Source organism: Anabrus simplex, chromosome 1, assembly GCF_040414725.1.
Source record: "Anabrus simplex isolate iqAnaSimp1 chromosome 1, ASM4041472v1, whole genome shotgun sequence".
NCBI lineage: Eukaryota > Metazoa > Arthropoda > Insecta > Orthoptera > Tettigoniidae > Anabrus > Anabrus simplex.
In genome coordinates, this window is record NC_090265.1 from 1,365,428,454 (window position 1) to 1,365,449,606 (window position 21,153).

A 21,153-nucleotide genomic window follows, 5' to 3' on the forward strand; every position below is an offset into this window, starting at 1 on the left:
TTCCATTTACCTTTTAACCAGATTAGTGAACAAAATTTGGACGTGTGACGATTAAGTAATTAAAGGTTTAAAGTCCGATTTTTGTATTGAAAATAAAGGATGCGACGATTACGCGGTGGCGACGATTATGCCGTGAAAAACGGTATTTATTAAAGTTATGAGTGCAGAATAGAGGATGAAATTCTTGTTCTGTGCTGAACAGTTATCTAACCACATAATTATGTTTTTCAGGTCCCTGTGTTATTGCAGAAACTTAATAAATGCTGAAGCAATATCTTCTCTATTCCTTCATGCCTAAAGCCATAAAATGTTTTTCATTTTTTTCTTCATGTTTGCGAATGTTTCGTTGTACACTTTCAGTCTTGAAATGAAGAACGAATCTTTATGGTGGGCATTCGAGGCAGGAGTTGGACTTTCTGTAACTCCAATATTGTCCTTTGTTTCCTCAGCCATCACATTCATAGGCCGCATGAGTATTGTTAGACTTTTTAAAATGCATTTCTCTTTTAGCAACATTATCCTCTGATGGATTTGCATCATAGTCAATACAGTAGCTTCATGAATAGAAATATGTACAGTAAAACCTCATTAATTCAAAGTCATTGGGATGCAAAAATCGGACTTTGAATCAAGTAATTTTGAATTAACCGCCAACTCGTAATTCAGAAATGCCAACCCTTGTGGTGTCACAAAATATTCTAAGACCCGTTACTGCATGCAATTAACCTTGATTCACAGTTTAAACCTTTCAAATGACATGAAAAATAACTATATCCAAAATGTATCCATCCAACAAGGTGCATTTACAGTATTCAAATAATGCACTTGGAGAACTCGCTGGCAAACATAACCTCGCACAATTAAATTTAAAAGAAAGAAATAATGATTCTGCTTATTGTTTAAAGGGGCCTAACACTTAGGTCATTGGCCCAAAATAAAGATTCAAAGACAAGGAGAAATCTATACTGGCTCCCCAGGATTACTGTACTAAATGCATTTTAGATGCCTTATGCTCTCACGGAAAGTACCTGATGCCCTTAAAACATTGTGGCTTATCGAACTTTCCTATGATGAGGGGAGAAAGTCTCTCACTTCCCTGTGAACTTAAACACAGTACAGTGACCCCTAACCTCATGCAACGAAAGAAAGGAAAAAACAACACAATTCAAAGATGAAGACAAACTATACTGGCTCTCCTGTGCAAATGCTTAATCTCTTGGATTACTATACCGTTTGCATTTTTATATGCCTTGTACTTGCATGGAAAGTGCCCGATGCCCTTAAAACATCATGGATTATCAATCTTTCATATGACGAAGGAAGTCTCTCACTTTGCAACACAATACAGTGACCCCTACCCTTGTATGATTTCCTAGCTGGCACTTCTCTCCTTTAAAACCATAAGTCAGTTTGGGTTCGGTATTAAAAAAATGCAGTTTCATTGGTACTGACAACATTGTTCAGTGCGCATGAATTGATTGTATGAGCCACACTTTTTCGCCAACTATCAGCATCGGCAGTGTTCGTGGATTATATTTCTCTGCAGATTGCCTGCTACCTGATATTGTGATGTTCCTTAAAACACTGAATACAAAATAATTACGATTTCACTCGAACATAGCAAATATGAAGCACACTGTAGACACACCGAAGTGAGTGAAAGTTCGGAAAGCTAACCCTACATGTTCTAGAAGACGCGTACCTTCATGAAGAGGAGAAATTTTGAATATAAATATAAATTACTCTTGAAGTCTTGTAGAAATATCATTTGTATCAGAATATTATGTTGCAGAAAAGTAATGAAGGTGACAATTTTGTGTCCCAACGACTTTGAATTAATGAGGTTTTACTGTACTTCTTTTCATTTTTCTAATTGCCACCTTCACAACTTTTCTGCAACATGATTTTCTGATGACTGATATATTCTACAAGACTTCAAGAACAAGTGTTTTTTAAAAATATATTCTTATTTATAATTTTGTTTATGTTTTATTTCTTACATTATGACACAGTTGTGACCCTTCAAGATCAATTCTATTTTTATAGACTTTTAATCTGGTGTTTTCTCTGGATCTTTTCTATAAACTATATATTCTTTTCATGACTGAAGAAGGACCAAAAGGGCCAAAACATGCATCATTAATTGTGTTTCTAATCAACATTTGTGTATTAACTAAGGTAGACTTTTAATTTATATATTTCTGTACTGTAAAGTCAATGCGTATCAACTATGAGATTGTTTCATAAAATGCGTGCTTCAATGAAATTTTCGATGAATAGGCACGAAAACTCTCAAACTCTCCCATTATAGCTTTCAAAAATGCTGATTTACTTCAGATCAATATTTGTCCACAGTCACTCAGCTTTCCATTGCTTAGTTTTTTTTTTAAAACGTAAACTTACGTTCCGTGACAATGGGTACATGGAAAGAAAAATTTTAAGATGCTTTTAGTGTTTGGATAGAACGCATATATCACCGAGAGTATTTAACTTATGACAATGTTTAATGTCTCAATTGACAGATAAAAGGGGAGACTACCTGTTGCAAAAAAAAAAAAGTGCTAAATATGTGACATCACATGCATACTCTGTTATAAGATGGCACTGTGTTAACTCACATGCTCAGCTGGAGGTTAACTGTCGTGAATACATCGTAGTCAGTTGTATAGAATAAAAATATTGATGTCACACACGTACTCTGTTATAAAATGGTTCTGTGTTAACTTGCACACTCAGTTGTGAACAATTAATTTCATTGTTAGCAGGAAACTACACTTGGAAGAAATTGGTGCTTGTGATAGATGATAGGATATGAAAGCGCTAGGAGTGGGAAGGAAGAGGCCATGGCCTTATTTTGCATGGTATGAAAATGGAAAACCATGGAAAACCTTCTTTAGGGGCTGCCAACCGTGGGGTTTCTTTACTTTATCCATGCATTATTCTGAATCAAGTTTAATGACTGGCGTGTTTAATACTGATGTTGATGTGCCAGTCATCAAGATGGCGATTTTAATATAGGCATCCAACGAAATTAAAAGGCATCTGATTTTCTCAAACATCACTTTGACCCTAGCAATACCAACCCTATACTGGAACATATTTTACCAACGAGGGGGCCTCGCGGGCCCATAAAATATTTTTCTAATATTACTGAATTGAAACAAGTTTCCTTTTAATAATAAATGAAAATAGTTAACTTAGAACAAAATATAATTTAAAATATGAAACATTACAAAAAGTTTAGAATACTTTAACCCACTGCACATATATATCAGACTGCATTTATTTATTTATTTATTTATTTATTTATTTATTTACACATGTAATTGTGTCTTTTGAGAGTATAAAACTGAATAATAATATTTTATCTGAACACTTTCAAGCAGAGCAAAGCCATTCTAAGTCATCAAAGATGTTGCACTTAGAACACAATGATGTTTTCTTTCTGTGTTTTCCACACACTTGTTTGTTTCATGGGGAACATGTGACTGTTGATTTCCCTAATTTATCATACTTCATCTTCTTAGACACTTCACTGCTGCAGGTGTTGCACCTTACACATTTGACTGGCTGATTTGGTACTGGAATCAGAGCTTGAATAACGCATCTCAAATTTCTTTCTAGGATGGACTCCACTGACGCAATGGTTGGTTTCCGCAGCCCATATGAATTGTTGGCTTGGCTGTCAACATAAGGTTTCATTAGTTCAGGACCTAAATTGGAGAGAAAAATTCTACAACATTTTGCTGACTTTTCTTTCCAGTCTGAAAAATTCAGAAGATATACTGTAAATGCATTTACAGCTGCCATAGCAATGAGGATGTAGAACGGAGACAAGGGCAATCATCTTGTTCCCCTTTTTGAAATGTCTTGCCATTTGATCGACAGTAACCACTCCACCATTCAGACTGATTTCTGTTTTTTTCTTTTCATCACTGCTGACCACAGCCCCAGTGTGCTGTGCTGAGAGCATCAAAAATAGTTTTTTGGCTTCTCTCTCAACAGAGTTGATACAAGAGTAAGTGGCGGCCGCCGAGACTCTAGACCGGTGAAAGCAAAGAGGGTTGAATGCAAACTACGTCCAACTGTTGTCTTCAGCTCCTCAGGAATATGTCTTCTATTTGACCTCAGTGTCCCAACAAGTGTACGGTGGAAGTTTGTCCAAAGTGTTTCTGCCAGGTCTACTGATGTTTAGTATCAGTCCGTAATCACACTGCACCCTGAATTCTGAATGGGCTTTACCAGTCTCTTCACTACTTCTGCCGGCCCACTCTGATCTTGGGATCTGTTGGACTTTCCCGCATACACACCCATATTAATAACATCTCGCCTCGGAATCAGTCAACATTCTTATGAGAATGCCGTATTTCCCAGGCTTGTTATTGATAAACACTTTGAATGGACCTTTTCCTCCTAACAAAGACAACATTTCATCCACGGTAGTGAGAAGGGCAGGAATGAAACACTTTGTATATGTCACAGTGAATTTCTGAAACAACTCCCTCAATGGTGTAAACTTTACCGTCAGGCAGCAAATTTTTCTTGCACATTTGTCATCAAACGTAATAATTCTCGTTATTTCAAAGAAACGTATTTGACTCATTGCTCCATAATATATTTGTCGACCATAGAGAAGAGATTGAAATAATAACAATAAGTTAATTTATTAATTTGACCATGATTTATTGTACTGTATTGTATTTCAATCAAATATCATCAATATGGATCAAAAATGATATTTATCACATGTAACATAGAGAAGAGACCGTAATTCTTGAATTGGTACACTTGTGTTGTGGTTTGCGCCCATTACTAACAAAAAACCAATGTAGCAAAATAATTCATCTTTATCTGTTGGTTCTATGCCTAAACGAGAAGCTTCTTCATTGGAATGAACTTCTATGAGATCAATGATATGAGGAGTAAATAATAATTCTGCAGCTTCCATGATAGTCTTTATTTTCCCCCCTCTTGGCAGAACCCCGTCTTCTCCCTCACAATGTTTTGTGATGGTTGGTACGAAGGTCGTGGTGGCTGACCCGATTTTGTAATGTACTTGTCGATGTTTTCAATTCTTACAGTAGAATTACGTGCCGCCTCCTCAGATCCAACTTCTATGTTATCTTCCACTTCATTGGTTATGAGATCTAATTCTTTTGAATCGTGTAAAACTTCATTTACTACTCTCTCAAATGAACTTTCATGAATATGTCTTCTCACTGTCATGGTTCATTCTTTTGTAAAGAGTTAGTACAAAGAACAGAGTACAACAATCAACTGTGACACCGTTGTTGCAACAATCATGCCAACCTAACATAAATCACAGCATTAGAAACAAAATCACTAACAATGAAGTGACTGTTGATAGGTCAGTTTCCCACGTTTTGCTAGAACATCATCATACCAATCCCGGTTTTACAATCACTCTACTAGTATTCCTTGTTAAAATTTGTGTAAATTGAAGGGAGGGGGAGGGGGTCATTGGAAGCCCATAGCAAAATTTTCAGTATTCATTAGTCTTCAGACTATAATATTAGAAAATAATAATGATTTTTATGAACTTCCACATATTTATGACAATATTATATTGCTTCCCAAAGATGTCATAAAACTATTTCATATACTTAATAGATGAAATAGTTCTTATGGACCTCCCAGCCCCCAGCCCCGTTGGTATTGCTAGGGTTAATTTGAATATTATGCCGAGCACCTATCCCAGCACATTGGGAAATTAATTTATTGATCTTACTTTTACTTGTAATATTACTCTCGAACTCTTAAATTATGTCCCTTATATCTCATGTCACAGACCCAAACTACACAGAGTTATTACCAACATTCCAAGTGTACCATGTTCTACTGAATAAAATTTATTATCCAAATAATATTTGTCTGTTACTTTTAATAATGAAGTCTACTAAAACCCTGCAGCCATTACAATAGTGATAGCCTACTGCCACAATTTTTTCCCTACAATTGCCTTTACGTCACACCAACACAGATAGGTCTTATGGTGACTATAGGATAGGAAAGGGCTAGGAGTGGGGAAAGAAGTGGCCGTGGACTTAATTTGCTTGGTGTGGAGATGGGGAAACCATGGAAAACCATCTTCAGGGCTGCCAACAGTGGGGTTTCATTGCTTTTATGTTTACACGATATTCTATTCAATGTTGTTCCTCACTTCACCGAAATACATGCATACGCTACACGACATAAATTTGCAGCAAAAGCAGGCAATAGAAGTATTAATATATGCAGACAATTCATTACTAAATAAGAGATAACAGAACATGAACTGAATATGTATACTGGTAACTGACATTCTGAACACACATACTAGTAATTGACATTTATCAGACAATATTACCCTCGCAGTTAGAGATTGTAGACAAATGCTGCTATCTCGTCATTTCTTTACCAACTATTTTCTAACAACGAGTCTCCACTGCACGCAAAGTATTTTTCATGTTCGAAAGAGAATTTATAAAGAGCATTTCAATTTAGTGATATCCGTAATAATCAGTACTGCTTTCGTATTGCCGTATGAATTATGGAAAATCTGCAGTAGCTGGCATCTCTGGATCTGCACCAGGCCTCCTGGAGGCCACTTGATATCACCACAATATCATCATGTCTATTTGGTGGCCTCTCCTTGTTAGTTTCACCATAAGCAGCTTTCTATGACTGTTCTTTGATACCATCTAGCATGCAGATACAGCATGCATTTCACCAGCCAGCAGACCAGAGCCAATGCAACAATTTATTTATTTATTTATTTATTTATTTATTTATTTATTTATTTATTTATTTGTCTTTTTGAAAGTACACAGGCAGTAGGCCCAATACAGTACCACAGTTTAAGTAGTGATGCTGCACAGTTATAAAATAAAGACCTTATATATGCTTTCTTTCTAACCTGTTATCTCTCTTTTAAAAGGTTTACATTTAAAAAGATGTGTGTGGCAATCACAGGACCCCAGTTACTTGTTTACATTCTTTCTCTTCTAGTGGTTTTATGTCACACTAATAGAGGTTTTGGTGGAATGGCACAGGGCTAGAACCAAGAAGGTAGCAACTGTGGCCCTACTTAAGGTTGCACCCGCACGCGGTCTGTGCAGTTTATAATACCAATACAATAATACCAATAAAATTAGCCTACGCAGTGGCCTCCACGGTATGCACTATCCAGTGTCTTGGTAGGTGTGCTAGGTACCAACTGATGAGCCCAGCCTAGCACACGGGGGCGAAACGCTGGCAACCAGGAATGAGTTAGCTGGAAAATTTATAATGTCCAATAACGGACCATTTATATTGGTATTATAAATTTACTCATTCGGAACAATTATTTCTGATTCCCTATGGGAATCAGCATCTACGTTATCTGTGCAGTTTAGTCGAAGCGGCAGCTGGGCACTGGCACTGTGGAGGCCATTTTGTGAACTGCCGGACCCCCCTTGTACTCTGAGATACAGTGGGCTGTGGACAGTGAGGTTTGTGGCCATCATCACCCAAATGTAAACTCACAGCTACATGGACTGTACAGTACAGCCAACTCTCCTTCTTTGCTTCCACTTACTTGTACCAGACTGTTCCTGTTCTCTGTCTTGTTAAATTTCTCATGGTTAACTCTTTACTGACTGATGGTATTAGCTTCAGGCAGCTACATCTTTACAATTTGTTTTATATGCACCATCTGTTCTCCATATTAGAAGCATATCTCCATCTTAAGAACATCCGAATTATAAGCTGGTATAAGCACACAGAACACCAGAGAGATGGAGATTATCATGGACTTGTTCATAACATTCAGCGGAGAGTGTGGAATGGATATCAACGTTGATAAGTCAAAGGTCATGATCGTAGACCAGGGAAAAAACAAACTTGTCACACCTGAGACAACTAGGAGCCTTTGAGGTGGTGAGCAGATTTGTTTATCTCGCTGCCCTATTAACGAGCAATGGGGGCTGCTCGGATGACATCAGGGGACACCTTGCAATGGTAATGCAATGTGGCAGCGAAGATGACCAAGATCTGAAAATGATATGGATATATATTCCCTAATGAAAGTTTCAACTTTTGCAAAAGAGACTCTCTCATAGTTTGCTGGCACTGCCGGTAGCTTCAAATAGCCTATGAAGTGGCCTCCATGGTATGCACTAGCCATGCATCTTGGTATGTGTCTAGTTACCAACTAACGAGCCCAAATTAGAGCACTGGGGTGAAACGCTGACAACAGGAATGAGTTAGCCTGAAAATTTATAATGTCCAATAACGGACCCTTTATATTGGTATTAAGAACTGAAAAGACAGAGCCATCACTAACACCACCAAACTCAGACTGGCAATGCTCTGGTTTTTCCCATCGTCACATATGCAGCCGAAACCTGGACAATTAATATGGCTGACAAGAGGAAGATTGAAGCGATGAAAATGTGGGTGTACCACCAAGTTTTATCCGCCTCCGTAGCGTAGTGGTTAGTGTTATTAGCTGCAGTCCTCAGGGGGCCCGAGTTCGACTGCCAGTACTGCCAGAAATTTAAAACTGGCAGGAGTGGTACATGGTTGAAATAGTACATGATGCTCATCTCCATTGGGGAATTGTCTGAAAAGAGCTGCACCACCTCTGGATGAGGACACAAGTTTACTTTTACCAAGTTCTAAGAGTATCTTGGATCGAACACTGGACGAGCGTTTCTGACTTAAATTAGTTCAAATCAAGGACAGTCTCATGAATAAGATTAGCCAGGCCTATTTAAGATACTCTGGCCACACATCAATGACAGGAGCTATAGAAGAGCTGATTATAGATGGCAAAGTGCTAGGAACAAGGAAGAGCTCCAGCAAGGTAGATTGACCAGATGAAGGAGCTGGTTAGGAGGCCTCTACATCAAGCCATGTATCTTGGACAGAATAGAAGAGCATGGCAAAGACTCTGCAATCACACATGACATGCCACCACACCCTGTGAAGGGTACATGGATCAATGATATGTTGATACACCACATAACATTGAGAGAGTAAAAATACAACATGACCCACAACCAATGAAAAGCAGACACTGGAGCCACATTGCGGATCATATCACCCCGTAGAACAAACACTGAACAAGAAGAATGTTCCTTAAAATTATATACCATGTTTAAGTTACAATGGTGAAGTATTATCACATCATTTGGTCCAGGGCCATTCTGTTATTTTAAGCATTTTAAAAAATTCATTTTTAATAATTTTTACATATTTTTATGGTTTACTCTTCATAAGATCTTATATGGCTCCTTGGCTGAATGGTCAGTGCTGTGACCTTCAATTCCCAACCTAGCCAGGAGATTTTAACTGCATATGGTTAATTCCTCTGGCATGGAGACTGGGGGTTCAAGTAAATATCTTATGACACAAGTCAAAGAATCTCTACTTTAAAGAGTAATGTTGAATGAATTTACATTCATACAGTACTGAATGACAGAAAATGTTGAACTATCAAATAGTCAAAACTGATAAATATGACATTTCTAGAATAAAAACAATCTCATCTCACCTTCTTCGGATTATGTTTACACACAGAAAAATGGGCTGTCATGTCCTCTAATGACAAGCCTTTAAATTTGCAAGCATGGTTACGGCATGCAGCCTTTCCTTCTCGAGCAATCTGTCTCCTCCATGCACCAACAATAGGATTGCTGGGCTTGAAGAATGTTGGTTTCTTGTAGAGAGCAGACTGTAACAGAACAAAAAAAGGCATTTGTAAACAGTTTATTACAGAAAAATATATACTGTTGGTCATTAAATTTGCAACACTATGACAGACATCAGACATACATACATACATACATACATACATACATACATATATACATACATTACATGCAGTACATACGCACATAAATTTGTGGAGCACCCTGTGTGGTAATAACGACAGCTACAGTCTGCAGCATAATGAGGAAAAGATCTTGGATATACATACCTGCCAACTTTTGAAAAGGGCTATCAGTAAAACTCACGCGCGACGAAAAATAATCTAAGGATTTTCGACATACCCTGACATACCTTTCCATAACTGAATCACATCTTTACAGACGAAAGGACTTCACATCAAAGAGCTCTATCAGCGTCGATAAACCTTCGACTTTCGCTCCTTCAAACAAGATAAATACATCTATAGACACCCGAATGCTTTTTTCTTGCTCCCACAATTACTTAAGGAAGACTGTTATCTTATCATAACACATTTGACTTTCACTCCTTCAGCCAGTTAAATAAGACTGTAGGCAGCTGAACAGCCACTTAAGAGGGCTGTTGTCTTATCACAACATACGAAATTGGCATCTGTAATAGTCTATCAGCTTTGCTTTTTCTTATCCTCTAACAGGAGTATTCAAGGAGGCACATTTCTGTTTCATTATAAAGACTGAGCTGTTTATTGCTCTACCCCCAACAAGTTTTTCAACGCTCCGGAAAGTATAATCGTGTGAACTTTTGACATGCAGCTTGATACTGCAATTTTAGCCAAGGACATTCTAATAATTTGTATGTTTGGACACACACCTACAATGATACCCTCTTTTATGACTTGTAAGAGCAATCAGGATCCTGATTTTTCACCATACAGGTTTGAGTTTGAGGCTGATGATGCCCTTAATATGGGCGAAACATGGCCCTTAACATTTTATAATAATATTTAATTTCTAAAAATATCTCTTTGTATTGAATAGGTGGATAAAAAATAATAACACTTGTAACATACTTTGTATATACCCCGGCTTGATGAAAATATTAATACTTCTGGGCTACAAAATGCAATAATTCATACTTTAAACAGAATGTCAATGAAATCAAATCTACTTAAATCATAGGCCAATGATTTGTAGATGAAAATAACAATCAAGAAGAAATCCATGTTAAACAGCAGCAGGCGTGGTGAATATTAGTTTGGAGCATACATAACAGGACATCCTTGATAAATTAAGCAGATACGTGATAATCGAAAAAAGGCTTTACACAATAAAACTTGTTTAACGTAACACAGGCAAGAAAAAATATAATACACACTGCAAATCACATCTACTAACATCATAGGCCAATGATTTGTAGATGAAAATAATAATCAAGAAGATTAATCAGGTGGCAAATGCAACCTATGATGGCAATACCTGGTTGAGCTTCCTTCAGAACTGCTGAAACCCCATTTTTGTGTCTTATCATTACAGGAGCATTGTCAGAGCAGAAAGCCACACAGTTTTCAATTGGTATGTTATGAGAATTCAGCTGTGATAACATCAGGTTACCTATGTTTCGCCCTGTAGAGTCCCCCCTCTAACGCTGGTATGGATAGCACAGTGCTAACTACTTTTTCCCTCGGAATATCGTAGAATTCAACAACAATAGGATACAACTTGGCATTCGTATCATTGCTTCCATCTGTTGCCAAAGAAAATGATCCATTCTGAAGGCACTTAACAACTTCAGATGATGCATTTTTTGCCATTTCATTTACAATGCATGCCGTTTTTGTGCGACCACAACTGTATTTCTTTGCAACTTCTGATGTGGGAAACATCTTTTTAAATATTTTTTTTTTGCTATGTGCTTTACGTCGCACCGACACAGATAGGTCTTATGGCGACGATGGGATAGGAAAGGCCTAGGAGTTGGAAGGAAGCGGCCGTGGCCTTAATTAAGGTACAGCCCCAGCATTTTCCTGTTGCGAAAATGGGAAACCACGGAAAACCATCTTCAGGGCTGCCGATAGTGGGATTCGAACCTACTATCTCCCGGATGAAAGCTCACAGCCGCGCGCCTCTACGCGCACGGCCAACTCGCCCGGTTCTTCTCTTCTTAAATAAAGCAGCAGCATGATCAGCCGCATTTAAAGGCACATTGTGTTCAAACAAAAAGGAAGTAAACAGACACTCAGCCCTAATTACGTCACTGTCAACGTTTCCAGGCTTTGCAAAAGAGGTGTTGATTTTCTTGTTGTCATCCTTCGATTTAACGTAACTTACGTGTTTAGCGCACTTCACATGATTACTTAAATCGTTTCTTCCACCATGTGCAATATTCATATCACACCCACATACCGTACAAAAGGCAATTTTTCTCCCTTTCTTGATTTTAGTATGCACAGAAAATCAACAGAATATGATTCTTTAAATGTTTCTTGTTGGATTTATTCATGATAACCTATAATAGAAATATAGCGTATGAAAATGTCCGAGAAAAAATGTCTCTATATCCATTCAAACATCGAAAGGAACCTGGCTCACTGAATGTCACATAAAATTATAACAAACACTCAAGGCAGTCAAACACTTAAAATATGGCAAAGCACACAAAGCCTTACAAGATTAAATGAACACGAGGCCACCTCGTGAATGAAGAGTGTGCACATGGTAAAAAACATACATACGTGGAACGAATGTAATTATTATTATTCTTTGTAATTTAAGGGGCTTCGCTAATAGCGGTATACCCAGTCATTGGAAAGAGTGCAATTAGTCCAAGGAATACAGGAAACCATGAAGTTATAACACAAAACCTCGAATCCCTCATTAAAATATGTCATAACCTCAAAAAGCCACCAAAGAACAACAATCACGTGGTCAAACAATATACCGGTAGGTTAAATCACAAACAAATGGGGCATCATAATAGTTTGTAAAAAATGATTAAGAAAAGGGAAAGAGCAGCCTGTAACTATCAGACGTTTCACTTCACAATCCAACGAACGGAGCGAACAAAGAATTTGCGGAGCAGAGCCTGTCGACACCTAAGATTCACATGGAATTAGTGTTATCCCGCCTTTAAATTCAATTCTAACAACGACACGAACATCACACGATTAAAAATAACAATCATATCAAAGAAATGAGTTACTGACTATCGTGGACTTGCCTTCAAACAAGACAGACTACGATATATTGTAGTCAGTCTTGCCAAGACCGAGCATGCTTCGACCCACGCAAACAATCGATTGTACGGAAGTGGGGAGATTATCAAATGTTAGCGTTTCAAATTTTTGTCTGAGAAGTCGTAAAACGACACTGTCCATCCGTAAAACCGTAAAATGCTGCAATTTCCGTAAATTTTAAGGAAAAACCATAAAAGTTGGCAGATATATATATGGAGGTTGCTGATCTATATGGTTTCATCATGTCAAAAATTGTCCAAGAGCCAGTTGTCGTGTGATCATGTAAAAGGTACATTCAATAGGCGACAGGTCCTGTGAATGCACAATCCAAGAGAGAAGCGGAACATGGTGGTTCTCCTACAATTGCTAAATACCGTGTGTCACACATGGACGCACAATTTTCTGCTGGTTAATATGCTAGGAAGGCCTTGAAAATAAGGAACAATGCTAAGCTGCTGCTGCTACTGTACCACTACACAATGAAACCATCACCATGCTGCAGATACAAGTTGGATTCATTCATAAAGACTATGTAACACTATTTGACTCTCCATGAAAGATGATGAAGGTTCCATTATAGATGCAGACACTTGCTGTGTGCAGTCTAAGGTAGACAAATGAAAGGTTGGAAAAACATTTTAATGGTGCTGATGGTGTCAAATAATCCATGTAGAAACTGGTTACAAACAATGACCTAAAATCTTAAGCGAGTTATTGTGATGTGTCTGTATGATCTGTAGTAGCCTTGCACCTACTATTTTATTCAGTGGTGAGATATGGCTGTTGGAATTCTTTACCAACAAATTTCACCATTTTTGGTTCTCCTTGATCCATACTGACTAAGCTCATGTAAAATGCCACGGGTAGTTATTGGGTTCGCCCTGTCAATATTTATTATAAAACTAGTTAGTTTACACAATTATTCATACATGTTTCAAGATACAAACCACTCTCTTCATCAGCGAACTTGACATCATAAAACAAAATTCCTCATATTCTAAGATCTATTAACCTACACTAAAAGCACAAACAGTTAAAAACATTTTATAACACGCACCCACTAAAATGTTTCCTTAATAATGCTTGTCTAAATAGCATTAATAGTTATGTTTGTCCTTAATGTTGAGGAAGTACTTTAAAAATTTGTATTAAAAACCACTGTTGATCTTTTGGATGAAATCAAACATAAAACGGTTAACATCTATGGTCTTGCTTGCTGTTAAAAATACTGCTCAGAAGTTCTTATCCACCACTAAGTTATGGGCTTTCCACCTCATAAGACATATTTAGAATGAGTTGCCCCATGAAATGTAGCTTTATAGAACAAACTCTTCCTAATATGGTTCTTGTCTAAATATAAACAGAGCGGATTATACAAATCCACTGTGCCCTTAAAATGAGTGCCTGATTTTATTTTTCTAAAATAAGAAGAAAATCTTATTAGAATGATGAATTCAAAACCTGATACTGGATACTATTGTATGGAATAATGTAACCAAACTTACGTAAATGTACCCAAGTAGTAAATCCCTTCTTGCTATCCAGCTACACACAAACTAACAGCAGATGTTGAAATAAGCCTGAAGTGACTGGAGGCCCTAGTGGATAAGGGAGGGGAATGAACGCCTGACCTTGACTGTTGTTAAAGCAGGGAAGGGGGCTACTGGCTGGGGTGGGGTTAATGTTATTTAATTTTTTTCTTCTTTTTACATATTGATCAGCTAACCTGAACAACAGATTTTCTTTGGTTCTTCCGAAACATGTCACCCAGTTTTTGTAACATACACCTTCTGCCTGTGTAGCTTCTTGTATACTAGAAAATGTATCAACAACAGGAGGAGTAAGTTGAAGAAAGGCACCTATTCACGAGTCCAGGTCGGCTACATGTACGTAGGTGGATCAAAAGGTTAGTTGCACTAACACGCCGCAGCAGCACGCTGTGTGTCACAAACGTGGGCACAGCAGAGAAAGGGACAGACACTGCCCACACGTCTGTTAGGCAGGTCGCTGTAGTATCTTGTCTAGTATTGTGTGAATAGCGGCCAAATGCAATGGCGCGTCAACAGGACGTTCACTCCAAATATAAGGTGCGTGCGACAATCCGATTCCTATGGGCCAAAAGGAAGAATTGCATGGACATTAATCGTGAAATTAGTGCTGTGTATGGGGAGCGGGGCATTTCTCGGCAAGGTATCGTAAAGTGATGTCAGCAATTCGAAGCCGGACGCACGGATATCACAGACAACCATCGCGAAGGCAGGCCCGCAACGTCCAGGACCTGTGCAAAGGTCAACAGTGTGAATGCGATCATTAGACAGAACCGGCGCATTAAAATGTGAGAAATCGCGACGCAGCTGAACATACCAATATAAATGGTCCGTTATTGGACATTATAAATTTTCCAGCTAACTGATTCCTGGTTGCCAGCGTTTCGCCCCCGTGTGCTAGGCTGAGGTCATCAGTTGGTACCTAGCACACCTACCAAGACGCATGGCTAGTAGTGCATACCGTGGCGGCCAATGCGTAGGCTAATTGTAGCCACCGGCAGTGCCAATGCACTATGAGAGACTTTGTCTCATTACCAAAAATTGATGCCTGCTTGGCCATCAGATGATATGGATGTTGATTCTTATAGAAGGTAGTTTCATATTTTTAGGGAAAAGAAGAAATAACTTCATGCTAAAACTCAAAATTCTTACAGGTGCTGATTAGATATTTACCACAAATTTGAAGAGAAGTCAAGATTATCATGGTGCTTTGAACAGTGAGAAATCTCAGATATGGGTAGAAACACAATCATAGGATTAAGAAATATAGGACCCTGTGTATTGTGATGGATAATGTAGCATATCCCTGTAAGCTTGTGGAGCATCAACCGACAATGAAATGGAGGAAGGATCAATTAGTGGTTATTATAATAGAATGAATATTTTCTACTACTGAATTATATTTATAATGTTGTTACAGAATTTTATTTTTATTTTTCCTTTAATTTATAGTCATTGTGAGGCAGAATTGGGGTGGCTCCACCACAAAACTCAACAAAAGATGTGCTACAAAAGATGTGTCATATGAATCAAAGTCACTTAAAGAGGTACAGTAGCATCTAAGCATAACTTTAGGTAGGCTAATGTTGTTTAATTTCATGTATGCATAACAATATTTCTCTTTTTTTAACCAGGTATATTGTTGATGAGATTCTGCACAATGAAGGCCATGCTATGAATCAGAGGAGGAAGAAGAAGAAAGCTGAGAGTTAGCTGTACCGTTGTAAGAGCTATTCCATGAGATTAAGGGTTTTCTAACTTTGCTGGGAAATAATACATTTCTAATTGCCCTGTCCTTTCGGATATAACAGCATTACATTTGAAAATTGTAGGGAAAGAGAACAAGATATATTTAAACTTTGAGAGACACTGAATATTCTAGGTATCTGGTCCTTTCTATGTGCTCTGATCAAAATTTATCACGTTATTATGCATGTGTCTAGTTTTTTTTGTACAAGTTGCTTGCACCGACACAGATAGGTCTTATGGCGATGATGGGGCAGGAAAAGGCTAGGAGTGGGAAGGAAGTGGCCGTGCCTTAATTAAGTTACAGCCCCAGTATTTTCCTGGTATGAAAATGGGAAACCACGGAAAGCCACTTTCAGGGCTGCTGACATTGGGGTTCAAACCCACTATCTAGCAAATAGTGGATACTGACCGCACTTAAGCAACTGCAACTATCGAGCTCGGTGCATCTAGAATGGTAGTGCTTGGATCGCCCGATAGATAAATTTACAACTACACAGTCAATACCGCGTAATTAACTCGTTCCTTACCAACCTCAGTGCTCTTCTCGAATCGAATCTGCGTTTAGGGCAGTCACCCAGGTGGCAGATTCCCTATCTGTAGTCCAATTGCACTCATTTTTGCCAGTCGCCTCCCATGATCCACCCTATCAAATGCTTTAGGCAGGTCAGTCGCAATACAGTCCATTTGACCTCCTGAATCCAAGATATCTGCTATATCTTGCTGGAATCCTACAAATTGAGATTCAGTGGAATAATCTTTCCTAAACCCGAACTGCCTTCTATCGAACCAGTTATTAATTTCACAAACATGTCTAATATAATCAGAAAGAATGCCTTCCCAAAGCTTACATACAATGCATGTCAAACTTACTGGCCTGTAATTTTCAGCTTTATGTCTATCACCCTTTCCTTTATACACAGGGGCTACTATAGCAACTCTTCATTCATCTGGTATAGCTCCTCCGACCAAACAATAATTAAATAAGTACTTCAGATATGGTACTATATCCCAACCCCTTGTCTTTAGTATATCTCCCAAAACCTTATCAATTCCAGCTGCTTTTCGAGTTTTCAACTTTTGTATCTTACTGTAAATGTTATTGTTATCATATGTAAATTTTAATACTTCTTTAGTATTAGTCACCTCCTCTACACCAATAGAGTCTAGTCAAAAAAACATCCATAACACATTTTACATGTATAAAAATACACTGTGGTGTTAAATTGAGATCTGTCGTTAATGGACTATAGTTGAAAAATCTTAATATTGTATGTAGTAACACATGAAGTATAGGTTAGTGTTTGTTAAAATACAATACAATTATCAATCAATTACCTGAAAACAAGTCATAAAAAATATGTTCAGCACTTTTGCTGACGGCTGTGGTTCCTATTACATTGGACTAATGTCGAGGGGGAACATTTCTTCAAAGTTTTGCAAGCTGAATGTTGGGCTTGGTTTCATAAAGACATTAAAAATTATGGAGTATCATCGTTATTCTAGCATCAGCCTGGTCAGCCTGTGTGCCACCTAACTGCATGGTGAAAGAAAGATGTACCATGTGTGTTTATCATGATTTAATGCTATTCTGAAAGGAATAAATTTAATTTGATTCCCTCCAGATAATCCACTGAATGTTCCTATCATCTGCATGAACCATGACTTGCCGATACATTTCAAGCAATATCTGCAGTGAAGGCAAAGGTATGCATTCTAAAACTTAGAATAACAGAGTAAAGATCCTCTTGTATTGTCGTTCCAACCATTACTATATCATTCAATGAAATATTGTTAGATATTTTAGCAGATGTAACAAATATAACCCTCAGTTTTGTAGGTGAGCTACTAAGCTTAAAAACTGGATGATGGGGTAGATAATAGCTTCCACCTTCATTCCCTGACCTTAACCATTTGTCCCATGGCCTCTTACTCATGAAGAAAGTTAGTACTCATGCTTAAGTGAGGGCTGCCTACTGAAACGCAGTTCTAGTTGAGTTAGTCTTGACTTGCCATGATTGAAGGAGTTTCCCAGAACCTCAGGTTTCTGCTTGAGGGGTAAGCGAACTATGAATCTACCTGTAGAATCCCTAGAGGTATTCTCTGTAAAGTGCCTTTCTGTGGCTCTCTTCTCTTGTCATGTACCGAGCTCGATAGCTGCAGTCGCTTAAGTGTGGCCAGTATCCAGTATTTGGGAGATAGTGGGTTGGAGCCGCACCGTCGGCAGCCCTGAAGATGGTTTTCTGTGGTTTCCCATTTTCACACCAGGCAAATGCTGAGGCTGTACCTTAAAGGAGGCCACGGCCACTTCCTTCCCACTTCAAGCCCTTTCCTGTCCCATCGTCGCCATAAGACCTATCTGTGTCGGTGCGACGTAAAGCAACTTGCAAAAAAAAAAAAAAAAAAAAAAAAAAAAAAAGAATCTCTTGTCATGACTGGGGATGTAAGCTCTTCTATTTCCCAGAACTGCTGTAGCTGGGTGTCTTAACATGTCCTGTGACTTCAAAAAACATGTGATTAGAGTAAGACATTTTTCTTCCCTCTGGTGGTAGTGTCCAGCAACAATCCATCCTAGTTCAGTGTCTTTAAGAATAGGATAATCTGGTGGTTTATTTCTGCAACCAAGTTTCAATAATGAAAATAAATGTTCTGCGCCTATTAATAACTCGGTGTCACCTGGCTGGAAGAACTTGGGGTCAGCAAGCTTCAAGTCAGTGAGCAAGTTCCAGTGCTCAATCTGAATATAGAACTAATCACTCTACCCCACCAAGTGCCAAAGTTATGGATAGCGGAAGCCTTTACCTTTCACCCTTCCAATGGCCTTCATGGCTTGTACGGAGATGACTTTACTTACTCCATGGCACTACGGTCCTTTGAAGACCTTGGCCTCCTTGACCACAGCTCTCCAGTCGTCCCGATCTTCAGCATGCCTACGCCACCTCCTGACTCCAACGGTCCTCAGATCAGTCTCCACATCCTCCAGCCATTTCATCCGGAGCCGACCTCTCCTTCTGCCCCCAGGGTGCCCTGTCAGTGCCTTCCATGGAAGTCTTCCCTCCTCCATCCGTTGCACATGCCCCAGCCATCCAGTTTACTCTCATTTTGACTGAGGTCACCAAGTCCAGCTCCTTATACAATAATCTTATTTTTAATTTGTTCTGATTCTCCATAAATCTCCCTCCTTCACCAATCCAAATATCTTACTCAGTACTTTACTTTCCCACACATTTAATATTCTCTCTGTGGCCTCAGTCAATACCCATGCCTCACTCCCATGCATAAGTACTGGTTTAATTATTGTTTCGTAGAGAGACAGTTTTAAACTTTTTACTTCTCAGAAGAGGATACAGTGCTCTGTAGGATCTTTTGGCAGCATTAATACGATTTACAATATCTGTCTCAACTTTATTTTCTGATGTTATTACTGAGCCTAGATATACTGCTTCAAAGGTGTAATCATCCACTTGGAGTTTTTCGGTGTTCCTTCCACTTCTCTTCGTTACCATATAGGCTATTTAGATTTAGCCTCACTTATCTCTAAACCCAAAGATCCAGCTGCATCTTTCAGCTCCCTTGAGACAGTTGTAAGTGCCTCGTTACTCCTAGCAGTTATCACCACACCATCTGCATAAGCCAAAACTTGAATCAGTCCATTGTAAATATTATCACCTGGATTAGTAGTTATTGATCTTGCAGCTTTCTCCAGCACTATATTAAATAACACTAGTGATAAGGGATCTCCTTGCCTTAGGCCTTCATCGGTTCTGAAAGATCTTGACCGACTTCCCTGTACTTTTACCTGACTTCTGCTGTTCTCCAGGGTCATCTTAGTCAATTTTATTAACTTCTGTGAGAATTTAAACTCCTTCATTGTTTCCCACAATGTCGATCTCTTTACTTTGTCGCAGGCTTGTTTAAAATCTATAAAAAGATGTCCTAGTCGAAAGTTGTATTCATATGTCTTTTCCAGAGTCATTCTCATGGTGAAAATATGGTCCATCGTCGATCTTCCAGGTCTGAAACCAGCTTGGAACTCCCCTATAATTCTTTCTGCTCTACTACTAATTCTCTTTGTTATAGCTGTAGAGAGGATTTTGTACACTGTACTCGGTAAGGATATACCTCGATAATTCTTGCATTGCATGCGTGACCCCTTCTTATGTATAGGGCATACATATATTTGCTAGTGTCCAGTTCTCTGGCATTTTACCTGTTTCCCATACCTTTTTAATTATCTCGTGTATTCTCCTCACCAACACTTCTCCAGTTTTACCATTTCTGCAGTTATGAGGTCATTCCCTGGGGCTGTACTGTACTTCAATTGTTTTATAATTTCACTTATTTCTTCAACCGATGGTGAACCCACATCGTCTTCATTCTCATCCCCCTCACACTCATTTCTCTCTGAAGTTTCCATACTACCTGATCCTTCTTTTTGTTCATTTATTGGTCTGACAGAAAGTAATGTTTCAAAATGTTTTGCCCATCTTTCCAGAATTCGTTCTTTCTCAACAATCAGTCTATCAGTCTCATCCTTAAGCATTCCCTGGGGCTGTACTGTACTTCAATTGTTTTATAATTTCACTTATTTCTTCAACCGATGGTGAACCCACATCGTCTTCATTCTCATCCCCCTCACACTCATTTCTCTCTGAAGTTAACAGCTCTACATTATAGACCTTGCTCTGCTCAGCTCTGTCCCTGGGTTTAATTGCCTGTCTTTCTTGGAACTTGATCCTCACTAGTATGTGATCTGAATCACTGTCTCTAGGTTGATATCCCTTCTTTAATTGTCCAACCCCAAATTTTCTACCTTGTTGGTTTTCAAAATTCTTTTGCACTTTATCCAATCTCTCCCTTTTTCTTGTTCCTTATCAATGTCTTTGCTATTCACAGTTTCTCTTTCAAAACTGCCATATAATTTCGAGTGGGTCTCTGTAGCATTCTTTGTCGGTC

At 38.5% G+C, this 21,153-nt stretch overlaps 1 protein-coding gene and 1 pseudogene across 1 annotated transcript in view; both read right to left on the reverse strand.

The window, feature by feature from the left end:
- Window positions 1-21,153, reverse strand: part of LOC136859080 (uncharacterized) — a 357,013-nt gene that overhangs the window by 251,884 nt on the left and 83,976 nt on the right. Inside the window, exon 6 of the mRNA XM_067138671.2 lies at window positions 9,536-9,715. Within this exon, the coding sequence (XP_066994772.2) occupies window positions 9,536-9,715 (180 nt within the window). The remainder of the gene's footprint in view (window positions 1-9,535; window positions 9,716-21,153) is intronic.
- LOC136858846 (uncharacterized) lies at window positions 3,379-4,603 on the reverse strand (annotated as a pseudogene).